General features: G+C 34.9%; 1 protein-coding gene across 1 annotated transcript; it reads left to right on the top strand.

The window, feature by feature from the left end:
• Positions 1-472: 472 nt before the first annotated feature.
• LOC142617210 (zinc finger CCCH domain-containing protein 37) lies at positions 473-12,322 on the top strand. The gene is made up of 12 exons (XM_075789976.1): positions 473-846; positions 2,451-2,698; positions 8,350-8,412; positions 8,502-8,579; positions 8,673-8,735; positions 8,828-9,046; positions 9,420-9,457; positions 9,589-9,635; positions 9,754-9,884; positions 10,716-10,763; positions 11,464-11,604; positions 11,925-12,322. Exons 1-12 carry the CDS (start codon positions 513-515, stop codon positions 12,099-12,101), a joined length of 1,587 nt encoding a protein of 528 aa, XP_075646091.1. The 5' UTR covers positions 473-512; the 3' UTR covers positions 12,102-12,322.
• Positions 12,323-12,366: the final 44 nt, after the last annotated feature.

The following is a 12,366-nucleotide window of genomic DNA, read 5'->3' as shown; positions in this document are numbered from 1 at the left end:
AAAATAGAATATACATTTATTATATTCGGAGAGTATTTTATAATTACTCAATTTTTAATGTCCACATAATTTATCAGTGAATTCAACTACTTGGTTGAATTAAAATATCAGGAAAATGGTAAAATACAGTAAAATACGTAATATAAGTTAAATTAAGACATTTTAAAAGCGATCAATTTAGCCTTAAATCCAATTTCGTCCCTAAATAGTTGCTCATCTTTATTTTTATCACGATAATTAAGGATTAAAAAGTCGGTCAGTTTTGAACCATTTTTGCATTAGCTTTTAACTTAAAAATAAAATAAAAGAAAAAAGGGAGTTCTAACTAGCTAAACTAATAAAATTTCTTATGTTTGAATAAAATATACGAAGTTCAATCTTAAATAAAAAGAAAAAAAAAAAGAAAAAAGCAATGGTATCACGGATGAAGGGAAGGAATAGGATTGGATTTTGCTTTTAAAGATTTATAATAATAATAATAATAATAATTGGGGATTGGGTTTTGCATTTGGATGGCTCATCAATTGTACGGCTACAACCCTTCTTCTTCTTCGTCTGCTTCCACTTCTTCAGTCTACGGAGCTGCCGCCACTCCCACACACAACGCCTCCTCCTATACGACGTCGTCTTCCCGTTCTCTAAGCTCCGACCAGTACGTACCCAGCTCGATCCGATACTCCTCCGCCGCCGCCGCCGCTAAATACTCGACCTCCGCAGCCATGTACGACGGCGGCTTCCACTACTCCACCTCCTCCTCCACTCCCAATTCCACGTCGCATTTGGCCTCCCAATCTTCTTGGTCCGATGCCTCCGACGCCCTCGCCGCCTTCAAACGCTCCTCCGATGGTTAGCCCTACTCTCTCTCTCAACATAATCGTCTCCTCCTTTGTTTTGTTTAGGTTTTGCAGAGCTAGATTTAATTTAATTTAATACATTATGCTTTTTTCATATCTATGTGTGAAGTGCTTCTCCGATTATGTAATTGTTGTTTTGGAAATATTAGTAAATGTGATTGGTGGTGGATTTCAATTGCATAATGATGATAATAAATGTCTGGAATTGCTTATTGTTGACATTTCAATTTGTATTCTCATTAGCAATTTTCCTTGTTTGAGTTTAGGATGAATGTGATTAAAGCCACTCCTGCGACATACATGTTTGAGTTTCTTTGTTTGCGATTTGTTGTGACACATTAGTTTGTATCGCTACCACTGCTCTTGTTTTCCTTTTTTTGTGTTTTGGGTTTAGTAGTTTAGATCACTTTTATATAGGAAATTAGTAGACAGCATTTCCAGCGCAACAACGTTTATTGGTACTTGCGTGTGCGTTTGAAAAGTGCGTTGAGTGAGAAAAATATGTTATCACACTTGCTAGTGCAGCTTAAAGGAAGCTTAGGTGTTACCCCTTGTTGGTTTCATGCAATTTGCCACATGAAATGATTACTGAAAAAAAAATAAAAAGTGTTTATGCTTGAGATTTTCGTACCAACTAGTAACCCAATCAGACTATGGGCTGTCATGACTCATGAATCTTAAAATTAAGTTTCCAAGTAAGCAAATACCTTTGAGGAGCCTAAAAATCAAGTCAATCTGTGACTGCAATCTATTCAGAAATCACCAGAACATTTGCTGGAAAGTTTTTTCAAGTCATTATTAGTAGCAACAGTACTAATTTGGTGGTTGCATTATTTATCGTGGATGTTAAATGACACTGTAAGTTTAGGAAATGGTCTTTTCTGTAAGTTATAGTTTGGTTATGGAGATTTCTTTTTTGAAACTTTTCTTGCTCCTAATCATATGTGGAAGATTTTTAAATATTTTTTTTTTGGGTCTGATGTAGCAAGTGCATGACCTCTTCGTAGAAAAGTGACTAAAGGAATGTTTTCAAGGAGATATTGGGTGCTTGCCTAATATTACCTGGGCATAAGAGTTCCAAGTCTTAAAATTTTTTTTTGTAACATTGGCACTTAGGTTTATAACTGGGTGGATTGGAAGAATCTGTCTTTCACTTAACCGTGTGGCATGGCCTCTAATTTGACCGATTGATTGCTGCTTTATATAGAAATTATGTCAATAATCTTACATTTATTTTCATAATTTTGTAGTTAATAAATTTCAGTATTTGCTTATATGAAATCATCTCACCCTATTTTACCCTGTAGTTATCTTATGATTAAAAAATAATAGTAAAAAAGTGTATGATCTTACTAGATAGATCCAATATTTTCAGATGTCTATTGAACTACATAGAAATGGCTGTTTAAAGCCAGTAATATGATGCTTAATTTTGCATTTAATTCCTTTTATTTTGCTACAAAATTTATTCTATGTAAGCTTACTAGTAAATGTATGTTCTTATTACCAAATTAGCTTTTAAGCCATACTTATTATATAGTAACATATATGTTTCCTGTGGTTTTCTTGTATATACTTGTCTACTACGTACTATAGTGCTCTACCATCAGACTGTTTTGGGTGCCCATAACACAATTGGGCAAACTGAAGCTTGGTATTCTACAAACTCTTTAGCCAAGCGCCCTAGATTCGACAGTGCAAGCAATTTGCCTATATATCCACAGAGGCCAGGAGAGAAGGATTGTGCCCACTATATGCTCACAAGAACCTGTAAATTTGGAGATAGCTGCAGGTTTGACCATCCTATTTGGGTTCCTGAGGGTGGAATCCCAGATTGGAAAGAGGTGACAATTTTTTGCTATCTTCTATGCCTATAATGATGTTATTTTATTGGAATACCAATATAAACACTATCATACAATAGCAGTAGTAGTAGTACAGTTGCTTAGTAAATTATATGTTCTCATAAACTATATTTTAATATATGAGTTAATTAATGGTGTAAACTATGCCTTACCAAGAATTATATGGTTTTACCTTAATGCATGGATAAACATTATTATGAGACTAATTTGCTTATATTTTGAATTTCCGGTTATTTTTTTAATTAATTATTTTAAATTGGTATTCAATAGCTTTTATGATTGTCATTTGCATCTTTGGTATAATTTTGTTGTATACTAATCAAGTGTAACTTATAGCCAATGAGCTCTAGCTCAAATGACATCTCCTTGCCTTGTAAGAGCAAGGTGGAGGGTGAGGTTGTAAGCTCAGGACCCATTGGGTGTAACTTAAAGATGATAATAGATAAAACCTTATCTTTTGTATCTATAATGTAATTTTGCTTTCCGACAATTCCAATATCTTGTATACAATGCTGTTATAGAGGCCACTGGACATGCAACCAGTAAACTGGCATGGCATCAGAGTTGGGCTTGAAAAAAAATTAAAATTTTATATACATGTTTTTTCTTGCCCCCCTCCCCATTTAAAAAAAAAAAAAAAAAATCCTATTTTCTATATAGCAATAATTATATTAAATCTAGTAAATTCATAACTTAAGTTTCCTAGTTTTTCTCTTTTATATTTTTTTGGTTCTCTATTTTGAATGATTGGCTGTAACTATAAGTAGATGATATCTCACTTCAGTGAGTTGGGTTTACTCATTTGATCATCAAATACTGGATGGTCCCCAAGCTACTTGGAAGAAAGAGGGGTATATGTTTTACGTAACTTTTCTCCAGTCACTATTGTTTCTCTTGTTTGATAATTTGTGTTTTTCTATTAAATGGAAGGTTTGAAGTTACTTTTTCCTTGATTATGTTTTTATTTTTTATTTATTTATTTATAATTAATTGAAGACGTGGGTCAAGAAGTTCAAAATGCCCTAGATTGTCTGCAAGATTTCCTCCAACTAGTTGGAATTATGGGTTTTTTTATTAGAGTTGAGTTGAGTACTTATTGTTATGTTAAATATGCCATATGTGGGGATGGTTCAAAGTGCCGTTGTTCATCTCAGTTTTAGTTAGCCTATGTTATCAATTTTATGGATTTGTTTGGAATCTCAATTAAATTGGTGTAAGATATCTCCAAGTACAATGGAAAGACATGCCTAAAGATCTTTTGCATATTAGAGGCCAATGCATCACCTCATATGGAAGATATTGATGTAGAGTATCAGAGAAGGAATAATGTAGAAGACGAAAAATCTATTAGAGAAGGAGCTGATGAAAATAAAAGTTGTAAAAAACATTAAATTTACTTCTAACATCTCAAGCTAAGAATATTGATAATGGAAAAGTGTGCATTTGTAATTACATCTATTCTGCACAAATTAACGTTAAGTCCATGACAGTTTTGTAGGCATGTTCTCTATGAAGGGTAAGGATTTTATTTTATTTATTTTAAAATAATTAGAATAGAATTCCTGAAAAAACATAGTATATTTTATTAAAAGAATGATATGCTGATGCCTCCCTGATGCATTTCTTCTGTATGTGGTGCATGCAGTACTAGTCTACTGTTGTATATTGTTTCATGGATTCTTCTAGTTTACATGACTTCTTTCTTTGCCAATTGTGTTTGTGACATGGTAATGTGTATTAGTCATGGCCAACGTTTGAGCTACTAGTAATCTTTCAATCCATATCTGTGAGTCTGAAGCAATAGATCAAATCCTCTAATTATATGCATAATGGAATTGGGAATTTACTGCTCGCAAATTATGAGGGAAATTATGTCTTCTAGAAATGTCAAGTTGCAGGAGTGTTGTCCATATTGAATTTTATGCACGCAACATTCATGGCCTAAGATCTTCGTACTTTTTAGCAATTAAGGGACAAAACATTAAGCACTTGGTCGAAAAGCACAAGTTAGTGAATAGTAGATGTTGTAAAGATTGTAAGGTAGTAGTTGGTGAGAGATGAAAAAGAAGAAGTATTAGACAAAAAAAATCCAAGGATTAGGTGGTGAGGTTTGAAGGAGTAGAAATAAGAAACTCAAGAATTGGAGAAAGATGTTGATAAAATGTAGAATGAAATGGCTAATTCTAAAGGACCTAGGCGATCAAGTAAGGAGACTCCACGGTGGAATACAAAGTTTCAAGCAACAATTAGGTTTAGAGAGAGAGTTATAGGTGCCATCCTCGATGTAGAGGCGATGTTATGAAAATTAAGAAGTGGTGAAGAGGAAAGCAAAAAAGGGTTTTTCAAGAGGATGAATGTAAGGCATACAATGAATTATATAGCAAGTTGGGGACGAATGAAGGAGAAAAGAATATTTATAAACATACTAAGTCAAGGAAAATGAAGACGAGACTTAATGTAACGACTTAAGGAAAGCGCTAGCCACATTTGCACTTACACCCCAAGAGGACTAGTTAAGTTACTATCAAGGCTCCTCATAATCACTTATAAACCTAAAATTCACTTAGTAAACACCAATGTGAGACTCAGCACACCCCCACACAATACACACTCAAACAATCCAATCCAATTTGCACAAGTTGGGTACCCCAATCTCCCCCACTTAAATTCTTGACATTCTTGCCAAGGCCCATGTTGTGTTGTAGTGCCTTAAGTCACATGGTGTTACCAGGTTTGTTCTGATACAATTTGTGACGACCCAAGGATAGCAGTAGCCACATATCTAGTTACACCCCAAAAGGACTAGTTATGCAATTGGGGCTCCTTGACATAACTTATAAATTCAAGATCCTAGAGTTAACACTCACTATGGATTCAACACAAGCCAGCACAACACACTTGTTTAAAGATGATAATCAGAGAGAGAGAGAGTAAAAACATAGAAATTTGAAGAATGGGAAAGTTATTTTAAAAACTTTGGAGTGGAAGGTATATAAAAAGATTGTCTTTTATGTTGAATTGAGTAACCCAAATAAAGATAAAAACCGTATGTTTTTTTTTTTGAAGAATTAGAATGAAATGTAGATAAAAACAATTATGTATTTTCAAAGAATTAGAATGAATGAGGTAAAGGATGCATTGAGGAGGATGAAAATTACAAAAGCCATGGGATCGGTTGAAGTGCCACTTGAATTTTAAAAGTGCTTTGGTGATGTGGCTGTATGTTTGTTGACAGACCTTTTCAATAAGATCTTCGGTGATAGCAAAAGGCTTAGTGAGTGGGAGAGAAGTACTCTAATACCTATTTACAAGAACAAGGGAGAACAAGGGAGATATTCGAATCTTTTGCACTAGTGATGGATGAGCTTACTAAATCTATTCAAGAGAAAGTCCCTTGGTGTATGTTTTTTCAGATAATATAGTTTTAATTGATGCAAAATAGACGTGGAGTTGATATCAATTAGAAATATACCTAGTGGTTCTAGCACCTCTTGTAGTGCCTAGGCATTGGGGTTTGAAACTTATCAGGCCACCTCTCTAGCTCTTTACATATAAACAAATGGCAAAACTTAGATACAGTTCCTTGTATATTATTCCTTAGGTTCCCCGTTTAGAATTTAGCCATCTATCTAATTAAAAAATTAAAGCAAACGACATTAAGCACCTTTTTTTTTCTCCCTCTCTATGGCCCATGAGAAAACCCCATTCACCATAGCTTCATACCTCTCAAACACACAATCTAGAAGAAGAATACCATTCAATAAAATAAACAATCCATTAGATCCATTATTTGATCTTTGAGTATTTAACTAAAAGCAAACTAAAGAATCACGGTGATCTAATACTTGAATCAAATAACAGATCTTTGCAACCTAGCGGCTAAGAGGGCAAAATTGATCTTTTGCATGAATAGGATGAGATCCAATGAATACAATCGGATTAATGGAGACAGACAGATCGAACTTGTGAACCAACCAAGCATATGGACAAATTGACCTATCTTCTCATGAAAATATTGGGATTAATAGAGAAGATCCTCACTAGCAAGGATTTCCAGCCCCTTTGTCATTCTTTGCTTAATTTCAGTTAGAAATCTGAGAGTTTGAAGCCAAGGGGTTTTCTTCTTTAGAGATTAGGTGTGAAGCCGTGGGGGAATGGGGTTTTCTCATGGGCCAAGGAGGACAAGAAGAAGAAGAAGAAAATAGAAAGACACTATTCCTAGCCCCATTTACTTAGTTTTTAAATTAGACAGATGGCTAAGAGGGGAATTTAAGGAACAATATATAAGGTATTGTATCTAAGTTTTGCCCTTAAAAAAATGTAAATTAGAAATTTGGCGAGATGCTTTAGGATCCAAAAGTTTTTGGTAAAGTAGGACTAGAACAAAGTACATGGAATGCAAGTTTAGTAAAAGTAGAAACAAAGAGATACCAACGTGCGAAATTTTTTGATATCTTGGATTTAATAATTCATAAGAATGGAAAGATTAAAGAGGATATGAATCATAGAATAAAAGTATAAGATTAGAGCAAGGTAGATGAAGTTTAGAATTACATCAGGAGTATTTGAGGTGATTGTAGAATACCTATTAAGTTAAAAGGGTTTTATTTTTTTATTTTTTAATATAATCTAGTTGTTACACATGGGGGGATTCGACCTATATTCACCTCATAAACGAGACCACACATAGGCGCTGAGCTATAAGGCCCTAGGCATGTTCAAAGGAAAATTTTGTTAGACTGCTATAAGGCTAACTATGCCTGATGGTTATGGCCTATTGAGAAGAAAAGATAGGATTTGAAATGAGAATTTTTTTTGCTAAAAGATAGAGGTGGCCCTTATTGATGAAACGACAAGGGAGAGTTATTTGAGATTGTTTGGTTATGTTCATAGGAGAGTGATTAATGCAACAATGACAAAATGAGTTGATTCAAGTTGTGGGTATGAAAAGAGGTAGAGGAAGGCCAAAAATAGTATTAATAGAAGTAGTGAAAATGACTTGTCAATTAAGGAAGTAATAGAGTATGACCTTGGATAGAATAGAATGGATGAAAAGAATGATGCTTAACACAATAGGAAAGTAGAGAAAAAATAGTAGCAAAATGGAACAACATAACAACCCCTACCACCTAGAATATGCTTGGAAACCCTAGGCATCACCACCTAAGGGCGTTTGACATCACCACCAAACAAAGAGAACAAAGGAAGTGACATATTCTCAACTCATCATAATAATATAATTCTTATTCAAATAGTACCACTTTCATAATTACAAGAGCACTATTTTAATAGGGTTTAGGGAGTACACCAATATGGAAAATGCTTAATCAAATCTCTTAAAACCCTAAACATTAAAAACTAAATTCAAAAAAAATTTCAAATTTAGAAAGAAAATCTTAAATGAATTTGGTGCTAATGCTCCCTACATCGCGAACCCTGACTAGTTTGTTGAGAATCCATAGCTAACCCAAAATTTTTGGTGATAAGGCTTGGTTGTTGTAATTAGAAATCTATTTCTGTATCTACTTTTGTTTCCTTGTTGGCACATCATTTTTGGATTATATGTTTCTGCCTATTTGCTGATCATTTCTGAAAGAGTGAAACTATAATTTGATATCTTGTTTATTCAGGTTCCACCTCTTGCTACAACAACTGAATCCCTTCCTGAGAGACCAGGGATGCCAGATTGTCCAGTGAGTTGTACATTAAGTTATTGTTCTCTTTTTTCTTTATATGCATTTGATCATTTGAAGTAACTATTTCATTTCCCATCCATGTGTAGTTTTTTCTGAAAACTCAAAGATGCAAGTTTGGATTGAGGTGTAAGTTTAATCATCCAAAAGATAAGTTGGTGGCTGAGGTTGGTTCTATTTTCTCAAAATTTGCCACATCTAGCTGTTATGTGGATTGATTCCCCTTATTTATAGTAATGTAATGCATTGCCTGGTTTCAGGTTGCTGCAGAGAATGCTGGCATATATGCATTACCTGAGAGGCCATCTGAGCCCCCATGTGCTGTTAGATATTTAACTCTTCTTTTCTTCTTGAGCATTGTTGTCTATTTGTGTTGTTAATTTGGCTTTCTTTTATACTGTTTAATGTTAAACAGTTCTATATGAAGACTGGAAAATGTAAATTTGGTCCAACCTGCAAGTTCAATCACCCAAAAGATATTCAGATACCTTTGCTTGGGCAAGAGAATGGTAATGGTGAACAGACTGAATTAGCAATTAAGGCACTAGCAACTGCAGATGCAATACTAGCTAATAGTCTTGCTTCATACACCCCAGCATTAATATATAACTCCAAGGGACTTCCTGTTAGACCGGTAATGTAATTTTGACAATTAAGGGATTGCTAAATTCATTCTGCCATTATTTATATGTAATGTTCAATTAAATTTGTGAATTTATATTAATTTCTGGGTGAAGTTTGATATTATGGTTTATTAGCTTCACCTCTAAGTATTTTTCTGGACATATTTTATGCCTTTCTGCCTCCCCTTCTCTCCTCGTGCTTTTTGGGGTGTCAATTTGGTGTTCTGTTCTTTTTGCTTCATGGCCTCCCATAGAGGGGGGATTTTTCTGCCATCAAAATGCTAGCTGACACTCTTACCTTTTCCTTGTTTTGTTCGTTTCATTGGTTCTGCAATGTAGTAAAATCTGGTTTTCCATTACTCACATATCGTTTGCTTCTAACAGGGTGAAGCTGATTGTCCATTCTACCTCAAAACTGGCAGGTGACTATTTGCCTATTTATGCTCAGTTTTTTTTTTTTAATAAATATTTTGGATATATATGCCCAATTGACTTAAGAATTTGTATAGAATAGCAAAAGTTCTTAACTTTTTTTCATTTTTTTGTGTATCAGTTGCAAGTATGGTGCCACTTGCCGCTACAACCATCCTGACCGGCATGGTAGGCCTACAAAGCTGAAATTCATTCTTTCTGATTTCAGATGCATATATGATTTATCTTAATTCAACTGTTGATTTAAATACTTGTGATTCAAAGTTTCACTGAGATTTTTGTGCAGCGATTAATCCACCTGCCGCTGCAATAGGCCTTCCCATTGTTGCCTCCCCAGCAACCAATCTGAACATTGGAGTTGTCAATCCAGCAGCTTCCATTTATCAGACTATTGACCCTAGATTGGCTCAGCCAACGGTAAATTGGAAACTGTTACTATTGTTTGTCCCCTCCCTTCCCCCCCCCCCCCCCCCACCAAAATAAAAAGGTCTATTATTAGGTTTAGCTCTCTCTGCACTAGAATGAATTGGGATGGTTTGGCTCAAAGTTCAGATTCATTTTTCCATTTTACTGATTGTCCTTTAGCATATACATACTTTGCTTGCATCCGATGTCCTATGTGCATAGGACACAAACTGGATGCATCACAAGTCATCTGAGACGTGGTATGTCCGGCTTGTGCCTTGTGCACACAGGCTCAGGACAAACCCTGGACCCTATATCAAGTTCTTTGCACATGCCCTGTACTTCCATCTATTACAAATTGATGTGTGTAATTTATGATTACAGAAAGATGTTCTGTTATTAAATTTGTGTCATGGGTTGTTCAAGAGTTCCTTTCAGGAGCGGAACTACATAGAAGACTTTTCAAGAATTAGATTTTTCACCTTTATATTTATGTAAATTTAATATATATATATATATATATATATATATATATATATGGATTTCCCCCCCAACTGCTTCATATTTTTAATGATCTTAAGTAGGTTAAATTTTTATATTTGTTTTTACTTGGCCCCCCTCATTCTTGAAATTCTAGTTCCAGCAGTCCTTTGTATGCTTTGCAATTTTTTTACCTGCCAGAAAAACATAATTTGCTGCATTTGGTGCAAAGATATAAATTTTCTTCATCTTTTTAGACACTGTGATTATGGTCATAATTACTTAAGAACTGGTGCATGTTTTTTACTTCAGGAAAAAAAGAAAAGAAAGACTGATGAATGTTTCTTGTTTTGCTTGCTGCAGGTGGGCCCAACTGTTTACCCTCAACGACCTGGACAGATTGAATGTGACGTGCGTACATTTTTCCTGACTTGTACTCTAGTTATAATGGAGGTCTACATTGTTGGGTTGAGTTTTGAATGCATATGATGTTTGGCTTGTCACAGACCTAGAGTTTTAGATGATTACTTGAAATGGAATGAAAATTGGGGGTTCAACTATTAAGAAGCAATTCAACTATGAAGATGTTTGTTGATGCACCGGTAGAAACATTTACTACTATTTCTATTATTAATGGGAATAATTGCAAGAAAAACCACCCTAAACTACCACCCGATGTACTGTGTGTCTCTTAAACTTGAAAACTGAGCTATCAACCTGCTAAATTCTCAAAATTGCAAATAGTGCCTTATTATAGTTATTAACTTCTGTCAAATTGTAATTATTTAATGTTGCTAGGATTATCAATTTTGAGGCTCTAGGGGGTTTAACTGATTTTGTAGTGTTTGGGAGAGAAGTTGGGGGGTGGGGGTTATTATTAACAACTAGATTTTGACACATTTGGAGGCCAACTGGCCATCTGGCTAGTTCTTGTTACACTGCTTGTATTGTAATGCTATGACAGGTCTCAAGGCTGTTTTATCCAGTCTACAGATTTCTTATTTCCAGTCTGTATCTAGATTTGGTTTACTTTGTCAAAGTCAATTTTTTATTTATTAATAAACCAATGCTCCCTTGATGATTCTATATTGTCTTTTTAAAAATGTTGTAGTTCTATATGAAGACTGGGGAGTGTAAGTTCGGGGAAAACTGCAAGTTCCATCACCCTATTGACCGTTCTGCACCATCACTGTTAAAACAAGCTCAGCAACAAGCTGTTAAGCTCACTCTTGCAGGTTTACCTAGGAGAGAGGTAGGCAATGTACATGTTCTTAGAATTAAATGTAGTATATCCACATATTTCACACACAAACATTTCTTGTCTCTTCAATCTTTGCAAGAAATTTTGCACTCAGGCAAGTAGACTGTACTAGTAGATACTTTAGTGCTCAGGCAAGTGCCTCAGGTGCCAAAGAGTTCTGGCACATTAGGAAATATAAATATGCAAGAAATGGTAATGGGATGAGATACAATTGAAAATTTCCTTTATTTATATATGTAGTTTACATTTGTTTATACATGCATATAAATGCCGCTATATGAGAGCACTAATATGGCGACACGCTCTGACAGGGTGCTGTTCTCTGCCCGTATTATTTGAAAACCGGCACATGCAAGTTTGGTGCAACCTGTAAGTTCGACCACCCACCTCCTGGAGAGGTAATGGCAATGGCAACATCGCAAGGAACATCCGCAGCTGTTGAAGGGGATGAGAAAGAGGTTGAATTGTTGCAGGAACAGCAACAGTGAGGTCACTTAACAGAAGGGCCCTCTTTTTTTTTCTTTTTTTTTTTTGATGTTGCGCAAATGTAATTCAGATAATGTACATGAATGACTTGTTCTATTAGCACTCTGTATTGTGTGATTTTGGTGTAAGTCTTGAGTGATGAACCCAAACGCTCTTTATTGACGTAATTTAGTTTTTATTATTATGTGTTAATTAAATTTAGTGAATATGTGGTTGGGGCTGAGTTGGATTTTCTATACCTTGGATTTTCATTGCTTGGCAATTAAA

Source organism: Castanea sativa, chromosome 11 (genome assembly GCF_040712315.1).
Source record: "Castanea sativa cultivar Marrone di Chiusa Pesio chromosome 11, ASM4071231v1".
NCBI lineage: Eukaryota > Viridiplantae > Streptophyta > Magnoliopsida > Fagales > Fagaceae > Castanea > Castanea sativa.
This window is presented reverse-complemented; position numbering and strand designations above follow the sequence as displayed.

Coding starts and splice junctions, on each gene's coding strand:
- LOC142617210 (XM_075789976.1), top strand. CDS start 513: ATGGCTCATCAATTGTACGGCTACAACCCTTCTTCTTCTTCGTCTGCT. Junction 8,580..8,672: donor AAGATAAGTTGGTGGCTGAG/GTTGGTTCTATT, acceptor GCCTGGTTTCAG/GTTGCTGCAGAGAATGCTGG. Junction 8,736..8,827: donor CATCTGAGCCCCCATGTGCT/GTTAGATATTTA, acceptor AATGTTAAACAG/TTCTATATGAAGACTGGAAA.